The sequence below is a fragment of the Elephantulus edwardii genome, unplaced genomic scaffold (genome assembly GCF_000299155.1).
Source record: "Elephantulus edwardii isolate Elephantulus edwardi_28Jun2011 unplaced genomic scaffold, EleEdw1.0 scaffold00279, whole genome shotgun sequence".
In the NCBI taxonomy this organism is placed as follows: domain Eukaryota; kingdom Metazoa; phylum Chordata; class Mammalia; order Macroscelidea; family Macroscelididae; genus Elephantulus; species Elephantulus edwardii.
The window spans coordinates 1,565,955-1,582,746 of NW_006400029.1; the positions used below are offsets into that span (position 1 = coordinate 1,565,955).

General features: G+C 35.1%; 1 protein-coding gene across 1 annotated transcript in view; it reads right to left on the reverse strand.

Annotated features, from left to right (window-relative positions):
- ADAM9 (ADAM metallopeptidase domain 9) overlaps positions 1–16,792 on the reverse strand; it is a 145,669-nt gene that overhangs the window by 26,272 nt on the left and 102,605 nt on the right. Inside the window, exon 16 of the mRNA XM_006900308.1 lies at positions 8,720–8,903. Within this exon, the coding sequence (XP_006900370.1) occupies positions 8,720–8,903 (184 nt within the window). The remainder of the gene's footprint in view (positions 1–8,719; positions 8,904–16,792) is intronic.

A 16,792-nucleotide genomic window follows, 5' to 3' on the forward strand; every position in this document is an offset into this window, starting at 1 on the left:
ATGAAAAAAGAGGGGGGGGAAATTTTCCCAATTCTATCAGAGGAGTAAAGTTTTGGGATTTTTAAAGCCACAAAAGTCTATCAATCTGGCTGTGCCTTTACTTTTCCTAACACTTTTGATAAAACCTAGACAAGTGATGTCTGCTAGAGCCTGCAGTCAGATGTGCAGTAAATATCTGAATTCCTCGCAATGCTGGTGCCTAGACACATGCGCTCTCATCAAGAGTTAGTGTTTGTTTTATAATGCATTCCCAGATACGTCACCAAAAATGCACATAAGATAAAATATTTAAACTGAATTTAATCAGAATTTAAAACTTCTGTGCATCAAAGGACTTTATTAACAAAGTAAGATAAAACATAGAGAAAGGGAAAATATATGTGGGAATCATCTATCCTCTGAAGGTTTAATATTAAGAATACATTAAGAACTCTTACAACTCAACAAAAAAAACAGTAAAATTACAAACTAGGCAAAGAATCCAAATGGATATTTCTCCAAATAAGATACACAAAGAATGATCAAAAGCATTCCAAAATCCAAAGTTTCTATAAATTTTCATTCAAATTAATTTTTTAAAAAAAATGTATTAGTGGTTACCAGGAGCTAGAGGGCTGAAAAGGGGGATTTCTTACTTAACATAGACCGAATTCTCATTTAAGTTGATGCAAAGATAGCAAATAATTCATGTGACTGAATTTACATTTTAAAAATGGTCAAAGGGCCCCAACAACTTATAAAAGTACAAGAGAAAAATATTTCTATTTTACTAGGATACAAAAGCTTCCCTTTCCTAGCATGGTGTAACACCACAACAAGACAGGTAAGTAAGAAAGGAAAATAAACACTACAAAATATTTACAAAAGATATTAAGTGGCTGACAGTTACTATTCTTCTTCTTATTATTATTATTATTTTGTGTGTGTGCACCGTCAAAGCAGATCTGACTGGTACGGGAGGAAATTGTCCCTCCTTCCCCAGCAGAGCATCTGGTAGATTTGAACTGTGCACCTCTGGGATTGCAGTGCAGCTTCTTGCCACTAGGCTACCAGAGCTCCCTCAACAGTTACTATTCTTAATATAGAAAACAATGCATAGAATTAATACAGATCTGATGAGATGCTAAAGCAGGGAAATGTAAACTAAAATGATATTGAGGGTTTTTGTCACTGTGGGAATGTAAATGATGTGCTTGTGCATACACACATGGAGAAGCCCAGAAATAGGATGGACTGACACATAAAAATGCTACTGTTTTTGTTACCATGAGCACATGAGTTTGAAAAGAGGGGAAATGAATAAAATATTATCAGACAATCTTTACTTTTATACAATCTATTTGAATATATTTAATGAAAGTATGATATTCTCATAATGTAAGAAAAAACATCCCAAATCCATTTTTCTTGACTTTCTTTTTTAAAAATTTTTCAGAAAGCATTTTTCTAAAGGGGGGAAAAAACCCTAGACATGTCACAAAACTAAATCTGTCTATATGCTATTCCTAAGACAAACATTTAAAACAAAATGGCATTGAAAATAATTGGGCATATATCTGTCAGGAAAATAAAGATTTAAAAGGTGGAAATCCATTTCCTAAACAACATGCCTCTGGAAACTCAATGAAATTTGATAAATGTTGATAGTCATAGAAAGGCTTGAGGCCTTTTGTTCACAGGGTCGCTGTGAGTCATGCCTGACTAGATGGAAATCAACAACAACAATAACATTAATATCAATTAAAGTCAAACTAACATTTAGCGAAAAGGTATTCTGACTTGATAAGAGATATAATCTACAAAGAATAGTCAAGAAACTGTTGAAAACACAGTATTCTTAGTAGAAAAAAAGTTTAGTACTAAAAGGGAAAAAGGAAAATGAATAGTGAAGGCCCCAACTCAAATACACAACTTATCAGACTTCAAATTCCTTTCTCTAAATGTTTAACATATCAGAAACAATGAATTATATTTTAATATGTAAATTTATAAAAATCAGACATCCTATTATACCCTTTCCAAATGCTCTCAGATAGTTATTTAAAAACTGGCACAGACAGTTCATTTAACATGAATGCTTCATTCCTAAAACTGACCAAAGATATTAAAACTAGCACCAAACCTGAAGTAAAGCCTATTTCTAAGGCTATCAGGGCATGCCTGATTTCCTTTGCATAGTCAGTCATAGTCTTTATTTTAAAAATTCCCCTTCTTCGGGAGTTCTGGGAACCTACTGGGTATGGAGCTGCACTGCCAACCCAAAAGCACATAGTTAGAATCTACCAGCTGTTCCTTGGGAAAAAGACGAGTGCTTGTGTATGGTACACTTTGTAGATAGAAAAAGACATACATCCTGGTATTACTTTTAAACAAGCCAAGCAGCATGTTTTCTTTTATCAAGTGCCACAGAAAATCTCTTATCTAATAGTGAATTATCATTACTGTCTTGAGTTCTACCACTGTGGATTCACTTAGCCCACTACTGTCAATCAAAATCTCAGAATATCAACACTATTCTATTCTCAATCAAGCTAACAGAACAGCTCAAATATGACTTCTAAAGAATCGGTTCCCACTTTCTTTTTGTTTTTCCTTTAAATTTTTAAAATTCAAAGAAATATGTAATGGTTAAAAATGTTGAGGTTATATGATGGAAACTCACTCATCCCTAATTTCCCAGCCTAGCTATCTAATTAACTCCTTATTTTAAAACTGTATGTTTACACTGTTGTATTTTTTTTTTCTGTTTTAAACATATCTACCAATATTCTTTGAGGCAGATAAGAATTGAGCTTTCTTATATAAACTACATTAACCCTCCTCCCCTTTCTCGAAGTAAATACTACTTAATATTTACATCACTACTATTGGGGCATTATCAGGTATTGACCTAACATCTATTCTTTGAGCAAGTTCAGAACCAATGAGAGAACACACAGACGGCTAACAACTGGAGGCCAAATTACTGCAGTTACTAATAAAATTTATTAACATGCTTTAGGTACACAACAACTATAGACTTCCTAACTCTGCACCCCAGAAACAAACTTACCTGCCCAGTGACAGGCTGACCTGGACAGCCACAGTCCTCCCCCCACAGAAGCAGAGCCTGCCCTGCTAAGTTTCCTGCATGGCTGAGAGAGCAGACCAGAATGCACCCTCTCTGCAGGCAGGTAGATCTGAAAAGAGAAGACAGAAGGGACTGAGCAACCCATGCCCAGTGTCTTCTCCCAAATTCACCTGCTGGATTAGTTACCTGTCCTCCCTTGGGAAAGAGGTGAAGGACTGTCAGTTTGAGGCTGGAGGGCGTCATTCTAACCAAAGTTCCTCCACAAGAAAGCATGAGAAGTAAGGAGTAGGTATTCTCCACCAAAACTTATGAAAGAAATACTGTAGCTCTCAACAATATGAAGTTTTATTTTCTTTCTCATGTAATCTTTCATTTTTACTACAGTTAATACTTGCCTTTCTTCTTGCACAGTTAGCCTTGACTATATCCTCAATGTTGTGCCTCTGCCCTCGAAAAGGGCTATCATGTCATTTCCTCTTTTAAATTCCACTTTTCTCTAGCATTCTCTCTGCAGGGTCCTCTTGCTCCAGCCTGCACTGACTGCCCTCCTGCCTGGTACACAGCTGTTCTATTTTAACTGCTCTCTAACATTCTCCTGTTTCCTGGCTTAAAGTTCCTTCTCTTTCTGTTTTACATCCTTGTTTGCTGGAACACTATGTGATTTCCTAACAAAAAAAGAAAAGATAAAATTTCTGACTCTTTGAATGTCTGAAATTGTGCCCTCTCACTTGATTCTTCAGTTATAAGAAGAAATCAAGAGGATTTCCGAGTTCTTCAGAAATGTGAAAATAATTCCTTGTTTTTCAGAATTCAGTGCTGAATCTCACTCCACTAATGTAATTTATTTTTGTTCTGATTTGTGTTTGGTATGTATATTTATAGGATTTTTCTTTACTGGTATTTCAAAAATATAAAAATTTTCTCTTTTCTTTCTCTAAACTCCAATTAGCATACTTTTAGAACTCCTTAACTGATCCTTTCAATTTTTTGTCTTTTCTTTCCTATTTTTCTGTCTCTATCTTTCTGATCAATTTAGTTAGAGAACTGTCCAAATATATATAACAGTTTATATTTCAGTTATGTATGCATGAAGAAGAACTGTATAAATGAATAGGGTAAATGGATAAAGATGTAGGCATCTCATACAACCAATGACCACTAAAAACAGAAAATTAATTAATAGATAACAAAAAATTAATATGGGCTAAGGGGAAAACAATATGGAGTGAATAGATGATCAGACACTGTAAGTATTATAGGTGATGTTATAGAACATAATATATGTGGAAAATTGACTGGAAAAACAACATGCTTTGTAAATTTTCACTCAAGTCGTGGAAAGAAAAAAATAATAGAGATGCTAAAAAAAAATACTATCACAAAATATGTCTTCCATCTCATACCTAGAGGAATAGGCAGCATCACTGGTGTATTATGAACATGACAGGAGAAGCAGGCTACCCTCTCCACTTGTAGACCAAGATGAATCCATTTTTAGGCTCATATGTCATCCCTCAGCTGTACAGTACTTCCATATCAGGAGTCTGCCGACGGCTCTGCCAAACAAGTCTCCTTAACACCCCTACCTTGCCAATTCTACTACATGGTCAAACTGCTCATTCTCTCAAATTTTTAAAATTTGTTGACATTTTTATCTACAGATGAAATCTCCTATATTTTGTACTTTCATTTTTATTCTGAAATGTTTTCTTTATATTTGAGGTTTGAAAAGTGAAAGAAAATACATGCATATTGTAATCTCCTATCTTTGCTAAACTCTTTTTTTACCCACTCAGATTTTCACTCCACGTTTCTTTGATATGTAGTAACTGACCAATATTTCTCACTTATGCTGATATAAAAAAAGGAGAAAACAAAAGTAAAATATATATATAAGGGGGAGGGAACTGCCAAAACCAACACTAGTTGGAAGCTCAAACACAAAAGTAAAAGGTACATGGGAATGAGGAACAAGCAAGTACTATGTTGCTGACAAAAGTCCAGTATCACTAATGCCTAACCTTAGATCTATGAAACTGAAGAAAATTAAGAGAGGCTACAAGAAGACCTGACGATAGAAGGTCTGTGTGACCTCCATATTATTTCTGTTTATTTGTTTTGGTGTGCCTGTTAGGTGGGCTTCCACCCAGTGCTTTCTCTACTCCCTTCTTTCCAGTAAATTCCCCTAGCCCATCACCTCCCCTCACAGCTTTGGCGTAAGCATAGCGAAGCATGTGGTAGAACAAGCAAATCAGGTGCTACCAATCATATGCCTTAATTCCCTGAACGTTTTCATTGGCTCTTCAAGCTTTGTCTCATAGTCCTTTTCCAAATATCCTGATTCCTAGCTATAGGAAAACAAACTTTTCTACCTCAAGGGTGCTGGAAAATGTGAGATGGGTTCTTCTAGCCTAAAAGTCCATGTGCTGAAGGGACCACAGCCACAAAGACAGAAACAAAAGTGAAAGAGACAGTAAAGGAAAAAATTAAATAGCACAGAATCATCATCTGAGATTGTGACTCCCAAAGCTTTCTGCTGCCATGGTTTAAAATATCAAATTTTCTTTCATTCTTAGTTCCATTTTTGTGAAACTTAAGACCAACAATTTCTTGTTATTACATGCCCTTGTGTCGACTATGACTCATACTGATCCTAGGAACAATGGCTCTGAACTGTGCCCGATCCTGAGCCAACCTCACTATCTTTGACACACTTTGCCACTGTCACTGTGGCTCATCCAGGGTCTTCCTCTCCTGCACTGACCCTCCATTCTTTCAAGTATGATGTTTTTCTCCAAGTAACAACTACAATCTACAAAGTAAAATATCATAAACTCCAGAAAGTTTAAGAATGCAGCGTCAGATATATAGAAATGTATCAGTAAGCAGAATTTAAGAAAACAGCTAAGAAATAATGTAATTTTGCCAGCATCTGCTCCAGAAATGTAAAGATGGTTTGATGTTAGGAAATTTATTAATATATCAATAATTCAAAAGAAAAAAGTATTCTTTCAGTAGCTAATCAAGTATGCAAATTAGTATTTTTATGAATGCCAATAAAAACCAGTAAAAAATGTAATATACACTTAATACTTTTTCACCTGAAGCACCCATTTTAAAAATATAATAAAAGCAATAAAAATATAAAATACTTAGAAATAAATGTAACAAAGAACAGAAATTATCTCTAAGACTAGATCTTTAAATTATGAGCCCTATTTAAAGAGAAATATGTGTGTATATATATATATATATGGAGTTCTGGTGGCCAAGTGGCAAGAAGCTACGCTGCAATCACAAAGGCACACGGTTCGAGGCCACCAGCTGCTCCTTGGGAGAAGGATGAATAATCTCTTCCCCTGTGATTAACTGCCTCTGAAAAACCCGCTGGATTGTCAGCTATGGATCGGTTCCAACTCTTTTGTACATAACAACAACAACTTTACATATATATAAAGAGACATACTATGTTCTTCTACAGGAAGACTTTAATAAGGATGTTCATTTTCCTCATTATATATTTGAAAGTTTATTGCTATCCCAATCACAATTCCAAAAGACATTTTTCATTTTTTTAAAGTTTTGTACCTTTACAAAATGATCTCAAATTCATCTATAATGGTAAATGAATAAAAATAACCCAAGAAACTATTAAAGAATAATAAAGGAGGATTTTACTAATAGATATTAAATATATAAACTCATCAAAATTAAAGAAATACTAACACATGATTTCTAAACAGATTAATAAGCATTTAAGAAAAAAAACAACTTAAGTCCAAGTACACATAAAAATTAGAATAAAGAATTTAGATGAAACTTAAAATTGGAAGTTTATAACAGATTATTAAAAAATAAGTCATTCTAAAAAAATAGAAGTTGGTATATAATGATCATATTTAGTAAATAAATAATTTTAAAAAGAATACATTCCAACGTCATAGTCCAAGTATTCCTAATGGATTTCAAAGACAGGTAAAATGAGTAACAAAAAATATACTGAAAACAAGGAAATGACCACCACAGATCCCTAATACTTGATAATTATGCTCAAAAATCTTTCAAAATATGAAATAAAATTTAAAAATAAAGTAAATACTAGCTTATAAGTACATAAAAATACAAACACCTTACATGCCAAGATATACTAAAAGCTTAATTAAAAAGCAGTCAAAAATATTATACATGTTATATACAACATAAGTAAAGTTCTTAAAGTAAATTAAAATCCTTAAGAAAATCATCTTACTCTTAAAATAGACAAAGAATATCAACAAGAAAATCACAAAATACATACACAGAGACAAAACTAATCTATCACTAACAATAAAATTTAAAATGTAAGAAAGGAAATTACAAAAAAAGGCTTTACATATACAGCTAATTCTGGCAACAGTATAAAGAAGTGAAAACACTTATGTACAATTGGTAAAAGACAAAAAAGTAAAAATACCTTAAGTGCCATTTGGCAAACATTCACCTTTAAAAGTAGACACGCCACTCTAAAAATATACCTTTGGAAAACAATCTAAAAATGTTCTAAAATTTGTATTAAAATAGCTTTGCTATGTTTGCTAGCATTGCTTATAAAAACTGTAGTGGTCAAGTTTTTTTGTTGTAAAATGTGGTATAAGAATAAAAGTGTTTTAAAAAAAAGAATAAAAATGTTTAAAAAAATTTTTTAAAAATTAAAAAAAAAAAAGAATAAAAGTGTTTCTGTTTGGAAAAAAGGAACCATGCTGGAAACAGACATAATTTGAAAGTTCACATGCCTTTTTCAAAGGCCACATTAATTGTGTTCTACCTTCCTTCCTCTATTTCTCTGAGCTTTTTTCTTCTACTTCCTCAACAATTTTGCTCTTTCATAATACCTCTACCCCTCCCCCAACTCCTCTTGTACTCTTCCCAAGCTTTATTTTCAACTTAGACTAACTTATAGTTCTAGTTGTAAGTTTCATCTGCTGTTGTTGTTGATTGCCATCGAGTAGAGCACAACTCATAGAGACACTACGAATAAAAGACCTAATGCCTTCCTATAACTATATCGTCGCTACTCCAAGTTCATAGAGTTTCCATAGGCATGTGTTTTAGGAAGTGGATGCTACTCTTTAGTTTCATCTAAGTGCTATAAGAAATTATATTTCTCAAGTTTTGATATATAGAATTTTTATTACTTCTGTTTTAATATTTTCTCTTACTGACCTAGGAAGTTTTATATTTTTGAAAAAAGAATCTTGTGCCGCTTATCTTATATAAAACTACCAAAACTAAGTCATGAATTGGCAAATGTGATATATACAACTATGGCAAAGGGAGCCAGGGGAGTAGGAAAAGCAGTGTGCCATTTCTGATTACATACATATATATGTATACACACAAAATCCTGGAAATCATCTAAGTAACCCAATTAACCAGAAGATGTTTAAGATGTTGTAGGACATTAATAGTGGAAAAACATACATGCATTATATTGAAAAACATAAAACACTGGTAAAAGATGCTCAATGGAAAAGTTTGGATGGGAGAATTCTAATTGTATCTCTACAACAATATGCATTTATTTTATAATAAGAAAGAGAAGTCATAAAGTTTCCATAATTCTTAAAACTCATATTTAGGATGTTTGTAAATAGAAAGCATTTTGGTTACCTTTCCAAATTCACATTTTGTGCCTTCGTTCACCATCCCAGGATCTGGAACATCAGATCCTAGCTGAAAATCCACACCCCAACATGTAGTGCCTCTCTGGTGGGTCTGAATAATAGCAGGCACAACTCCAAATACAGACATGCCTTGTACATTCTCACATTGAAGCTTTCCACACAAAGCATTCCTATAAAGATGGAAAGACAATGAAAACATAAAATATATCCATTGTATAATTTACACAAACAATAATAAGTATGTGTAAAAGACCACATATACATATATATATCCCTGGCACAACAGTTAAGATGCCAACTAAAGGTAAACAGTTCAGACCCAAGAGTTTCTCCAAACAAGAAAGATGTGTCAGTAAACTTCTGTAAAGATTGACAGCCTTGGAAATCTCATGGGGCAGTTCTACTCTGTCCTGCAAGGTCATTATGAGTCTTAATCACGTTGCAGAAAATGGACCAAGTATATGTATGTATATGTGTGTATGACAGATACAGAGGTCATGTATATGAGATATTTGTGCTAATCTATACTAGACCACGAGGCAGCATGGTTTAAAATCAAGAAAGGTATATAAAGCTGTATCCTTTCTCTATCCCTTTTCTTACTGTATGCTAAGAAAATCATTCAAGAAACTGGACTTTATGAAAAAGAATGTGGCAACAGAATCTGAGGAAGACTAATCAACAAACTGAGTTATACAAGCAACACAATTTTGCTTGCTGAAAGTGAGGGAGGCCTGAGGTGCTTATTGCAGAAGATCAAAGACTATAGCTTTCAATATGCATTATATTTCCACATTAAAACACACACACACACATACACACACACACACACAACTCCTCACCACTGAACCAACAGGTAGTATCATGATAAATGGAGGAAAGATTGACGTGGTTAACAATTTCATATTGCTTAGATCCACAATCAACATCCTTGGAAAGAGTCATCAAGAAATCAAAAACATGTTGCAGTGGGGAAGTCTGCTGTCAAGGACCTCTCCAAGGCACTGAGGGGCAGACATCAGTTTAAAGACTAAGCTGGGTGTGATTCAAACCATGTTCTGTTCAATTACCTACTATGCATTTGATAGCTGAAAAAATGACTAAGTGTGAAAGAAAAAAAAATAAATTTGATTGTGGTGTTGCAGAAGAATAGTAAATATCACATGGACTGCAAAAAGAATAAATATGTCTTACAGAAAGTGTAGCCAGAGTATTACTTAGTGACAAGGATGATGAAACTTCATCTCACATATTTTGGGCATACTATTACAAGAGGTCTGTCCTTGGAAAAAGATACCATGCTTGGAAAGGTGAAGGTCAGTGAAAAAGTGGAAAACCCTCAGATTGATACTATAGCTGTAGCAATATATATCTGACTCAAGTATATCAGAAAGGATAAGGATGCACAGGATAGAGCATGATTCAACAGAGTTGCTATGAGTTGTGGTTGGATGAATAGCACCTAACAACAACACATGGAAACCTGTGGCTTAGAGCTAAGGAGTTGTGCTGCCAACCCAAAAGTATATGGATCACATCCACAAATTCAGCCGCTCCACTGGATAAAGACAGGCAAGCTCCTTCTGTGTGGTTTCCTGTCTGAAAACTCACTGGACGGTGAGCTATGTATGAGACAGTTCCAACTCAACAATACATAACTATATATATAAACAGAGATAGATTGCCCATCTGGTCCCCTTTGAGGCTGTGGTGGATCTGAACTGACAAAGATGTACAGTCTTGATTAGCCATGCAGCAAGTTATGTATTCTGTCACTAGAACTCTTTATGATATGTGTATAGACACACATGCATATATATATGCATGTGTGTGCACAACACAAATTGAAAGTCCAACTTTATTTAGATTAAGAGAATCCCTGTACAGAATGTATATAAGAGCAAAATTAATAAAAAGATGGAGTGCTTTAAATATGGCAGAAAAGGAAAGCTACAAGGTGACATCAAGGTAGCCAAATGAATAGAAAAGATCTTATTTGTGCCCACTCTTAAAATTTTAAAACAGACAAAAAAAATGTGGAAATTACTGAGCAATATCATGAATATCACATTGAAGTAAAATTCTGAAAATAATTTTTAAAGAGTTTACAGTAGTACATCAAAGGAATAGAATAGAAATTCAAGCCAAATTCTGAAAAGAACATAGAATGGAGAGTATCACTGCTGATAACAGATGGAGCTTCATGGAAAATAAAGAACAGCAGAAAGGTGTTTACTTGTGTTTTATTTGCATTTGATTGTGTGGATCACAACAAATTATGAATAACATTGTAAAGAATGGAAATTAGAGCATTGGGGCTTCGTCTGACATACTTTGGACATGTTGCCAGGAGGGATGGGTCCTTGGAGAGGGACATCATGCTTGGGAGGGTGGAGGGACAGCGCAGGAGGGGAAGACCCTCTATGAGATGGATTGATTCGGTGACTGGGGTAATCGGGATGGGTGTGTCAGAGGCAGTGCGGTTGGCGCAGGATAGAGCAGGGTTTAGGGCTATTGTGCATAGGGTCACTATGAGTCGCAAACAACTCGACGGCACATAACAACAACAACAACAACAATTGTAGTCATAAGGAATCTGTATATAGTCCAAGAAACAGTTACATGGCCTACACAAACGGATACTGAATGGGGGCAGGGAGCTTAAATTGTAATTTTAATGAAAGTTTACAGAAAAAGTTGGATATTTTTTCATTCATTCATTCATTCATTCTTGCACATTTTTACCAACCCCAGTTCACATTTTAAAAAAAATGCATTCATTGTTGCATAATTATAAAATTAATAATTTTTTTATTAAAACCAGAGGTGTTGTATATTTTCTCCATATTTACTGAATCTGCATGCTGTGTAATTAATGTGAGAAACTGGATTATAGGAAGAATGCTGCAGCATCAAGATTGGAGGAAGGCTCATTAACAGCCTGTGATAAGAAGAACACACATCCTCGCTTGCTGGCTTAGGCCGGATTCTCTAAAGAAGTAAAACCAGGGAAGCTTCTAGAGAAAGAGTAAGAGATGTATTTCAAAGGAATGGTTCATGTGCTTATGGAGGCTAGCAAGTTCTAGATCTGTGACTCAGATCTCAGAAGAGAGGCATCTGGGGAGGCTAACAAGGCCAAGTCATTGGCACGCGGGGTCACAAACTGTGGACTTCAGAAACTGCCAGCTTTGGAGGCTGAGAAAGCCAAAGTCAAGTCCAGAGGTCATGAACCAGGATGCCATATGCAGAAATGGACAAAAAGGTCTCATCTTTTGGCAGAGTCCATATATATAATCACAGTGATCTTCCATACTACTTCTTTTCCATATAACCTTGCCAATTGCCTTTTTTTTCTCTCTTTGAAAAATAAGTTTGGTATCTGTGTTGGGTTTTTGTTAAATATGTAGGTTATTTTTGATAGGATTGTCATTTTCACTATGTTGAGTCTTGCTCTCCATGAACAGAGAATATTTTTCCATTTAGTTAGGTCTCTTATTGTTTCTTGCAGTAGAGTTTTGTAGTATTCTTTATTTTGCCAGCCTTTTGATTAGCAGCCCAGTACACTACACACTACACCACCACCAGGGCTCCTCCGAATCATCCATATTAATATGAGAGGTCAGGATCTACAATATCTAAAACAGTTTCATTGTACTGAAGATCATAACCACACAGACACATAATATTAACTATTATCATTCCTAAATGTAAAAAGGACTAAGGACTTAATGAAGGTCAAAGGCTGTAGCCCTCAATAGGGATTATACACAACCATAACACAAAAATCCTCACAGCTGGACAAATGAACAATATCATGATATACAGAGAAAAGACAAATACTGTCAAGGTCTTTTTTATTTTTAATTTTGTGGGTTTTTTAAAATTTTTTTTTAATTTAAACTAGTTTATTTACAGAATTGGAATACATTGTTTTTCAGACCAGATTCTTCCAACTTCCCTCACCCATCAAATTGTACAAATTTCCCCCTCTCCCCTTGGAGTTTCATACTCATCCTACAATAATAGTTTTATACAGTATTTGTCCTTGTGGGACTGAGTGTTATTTCACCCAGCATAATATTCTCCAGTCCCTCTCAGGTTAAGTAATAATTTACAAAATCACTGCTCTTTGTGCTGCATAGTATTCCAATGTATAAATGTACCATAATTTGAAAAAGAATTTAATTTTACATAAATCTACGATCAATGCCTACAGTAAGATCAACAAATCAAAAGAAATCAGTATAAGATTTAAAAAATAAGGTTATAACAAGTGAAAATAAAGAAATTAAACTCATAACAATAAAAAAATTTAAAAATGTTTAAAAAAGAATCAAAATAAATGTTGCCCATAGCAAGAACATGAAAGCAGCCCAAATGTCCAACCACATGGAATGGATTGAGAAATTATGGTACATTCACAAAATGGAATACTATGCAGCACACAAGAGCAATGATTTTTTTTTCAATTACTACCTAACTTTGGCAGGGCTGCATTATGTTAAGTGAACTAACCCAGTCTTATAAAGACAAATACTATATAGGATCATTATTAAAGAATAAGTATGAGGATCCAAGGCAGGGAGTTGTGGGGAAGACATGTTGCATTGAGCAAACATGCTGCAAAAGGTCTCTTTAAAGTGTTAAATAAAAGGCAACACTTTGAGAACTTATGTACACTTGACTCAAAACATGGTATCTTCAATTTATTCCTATGCATGCAAAAGTTGGACAATGAATAACGAAGGAAGAGATGGATGCATGTGAATTATAGGGTTAGCAGAGAATACGGAATATGTCATAATCCATCAGAAAAACATTGAGTTTTGTCATGGAGGTGGAACAGCTAGAACGCTCCTGGAAATGAAGATAGCAAGAGTCTGTCTCAAATACTTTGGGTACACTTTCCGGAGGAGCCAGTCCCTAGAGAAGGATATCATACTGGTACAATAGAGGATCAGCAATATAAGAGGAAGATCTTCAATGCTTCAGTGAGACTGACTGACATTGTGGTTGCAACACCGACTTAAACATAGAAATTACTGCAGAGATGGTCCAGGACCAGACAACATTTTTTTATTATACACAGGGTTTTATAGTGAATTGAAATCAACTTAATGGTACCAAACAACAACTCCTCTTCAATGATCTATCCAGGGCTAAAAAAAGTTTAACTAAGAAAGTCTTTTTCTAAATATAGTATCACTTTCTAAATCCTATTACAGAGAAAATAATATAGCAATACCAAAATTCCATCTCATTTTGTGAGAGTTAATGATAGGGAGAGAATGATTTGCTATGCTGTCATGTATAATATCTAATAAAAGGCTCTAATATGTTAGGGGTCATACTCAACTCAAAGGCACCTAACAGCAACAACAACTCTTCACCTAGGGAAGTGTGGTGGCCTAGTGGTAAAGAAGCTGCACTGCAATCCCAAAAACACATGGTTCAAACTCACCAGATGCTCCTTGGGAGAAGGATGGGCAATCTCCTCTAGTTTACTGCCTCTGAAAACCAGCTGAAGTGTCACTTATGAGTTGATTCCTACCTGACAGCACACAACAACTTTTTGTCAGGCCAGCTCTTAACTTAAAGACTCAAAAATTAATTCATTAATTCCTTAATTCAATAGAATAATTCAGTATTGGAACCCTGTGAATTCACTACAATTGATATCACCAAAGCTTTATTCTTTCACAACTTTTATTCTTTCTCAGCATCCTAAGCATTCTTAATAGAAACTAATGCTATATTGAACTTCCCTATTTAATAAACTGCCTTTTACTTTAAGCTCCTAGAACAGATGGGCTAGTACATACTTATCACCGTATCTTGAGCACAAAATGTACATACAGTTAAATTAACCAGTCACTTAAATATTTTATATGTGAAATTATGTCAGAAAAGCAGGAAGCATAGTATGCAAGCAAAGTGATTTATTAAGGAATCACTCAGCTGTAAAGAATCCCAGAAATCTTCTGATTTAAGAGGCTGCTCATATATGAATATAATTTATTATATCATTCCTTAGTCATCACTGAATTAAAATTTTTGGCAATATTTCTGACTTACCACTTCCTGAAACCTCCCACTCTAACAGGCCCTGCATTCTTTTACTCACTAAGTTAAAATCTATTTCCTTAAAACTTTCCCTCATTGGTCCTAAATCATTCACATGAAACCACTTTACCCAATGTTTTTTCCTTCTTCCACAAGACAATTCTTTTAAGACAATTATTACGTGGCTCTGAACACTTCAAAAAGACAGATTTGACGGTACACTCACACAGAAATAAAATTGAAAAAAAAAGACAGCCACTTATAATCATTCTTCATGCAACAAGGAAGTTCCCTTCTAAATAATTTCCTGTTTTCCTCACTGTCTCTTCTTATTACAGCAACAACAGCAAAGTACTCCAAAACATCAAACAATCAGTACAACAGAGGGTGTGAAGAGATTGCAACTCTCATAGACTGCTGGAGGGAATGTAAGGTTAGCGTATCCACAATAAAAAGCAGTTTGGCAAGTTCTTAGAAAGTTGGTAATAGAAATATTAGATCCAGAAATCCCACTACAAGGTATATATTCCAAAGAAATAAGAGTTGTGATACAAGTAAATACATGCATGCCATGTTCACTGTAGCATTATCTACTATACTAAAGAAATGAAAACAACTCAACTGTTCATCAATAGACAAATGGCTAAAGAAATGACAGTACAGATGCACACTGTAGTACAATGCAACACTGAAAAATAATTTGTGAAATACTGCATAACATGGATGAATTGATAACAAATTATGCTAAGGGATCTAAACTAGTCACAAAAAGAAATTTTGGTAGGTTGTTGTTATGTTTTGTCAAGCTGCAATAGACCCATAGCTGGCCTTCCAGTGGGTTTTCAGAGACAGCAAATTGCATAGGAGAAGGCCCATCCTTCTCCCTCAGAGCTGTTGGTGGATTCGAACCACGTGCCTTTGAAATCACAGTATAACTTCTCACCACTAGGCAATCAGAGCCTAGTATAAAAAATGATGCTGTGAATTAAGCAAGTTACAATAAAGAAATAAATGAATGAATGAATAAATAAATAAATAAAAATTAAAGTGTAAGATTACAATTACAAAAAGCTAAGGAAAGTTTACACATGCAGAATCTATCATGTAGGAAAACAGGGATGGGAAGAAAAGGAAAGAGTAAAAATAAATAAATTGGATGAAGCTAAAGGAAACACATAATAAAGAATTGATTTGTAGTGTACCACAGAGTTGAAACCAACTCATAGCTGACCTCCCGGAGAGTTTTCAGAGGCAATTAATTGCACAGGGGAGACTGCCCCTCCGCTGGCAGAGCAGCTGGTGGCCTTTAACCATGTGCCTTCAGGATTGCAGCACAGGTTCTTGTCACTAGGACACCTATGGTCATTAATGTTGTAAAACAAAATGCGAATGACTGTATGAAAAACCTATACAAACTGGCAAACTTTCCTTCAAATAAAAAATAAGTTAATTTAAAAAATAAGAATTTAAGAATATCTGAATACTTACGAGTTACTTTAAAATGGCTCAAGGGTAAGAAAACAAATATGATAAAATATTAATAATACTTCACAAGAGCAACACCACACCAGAGCAAGCAGGACAGATGGAATTTCAGTGAAAACTATTATTAAAATAATTAGACTGGGAGCCTCTGCAGGGAGGCAGGGAGTGGTATGCCTAAGAAGGCAGGGATTAGCAAGCCTCCCTGGGGAGCAGGAAGCAGCAAGACTTGGGGAGGGGGGAGCCATGAGCCTCATGGGGAGCAGCCTCAGTGCAGAACAGTGAGCCTTGGGGAGCAGTAGTGTTTCTGTAGGAAGCAGAACGACTTAAAAGTGAGCCTCAGCTTGGAGCAGCACACCTTGGCAAGGACCAGCAAGCCACAGTGGGACCCACCTGCCAGAAGCAAGCAGGACAATGGGAATTTGAATGAGGTACTGGGGAGGGGGGCGAATCACAGTTGATTGCTGGACCAAGTGGGACCCCTTCACTTTAAGCAGGAGGGGGTGAGACAGCT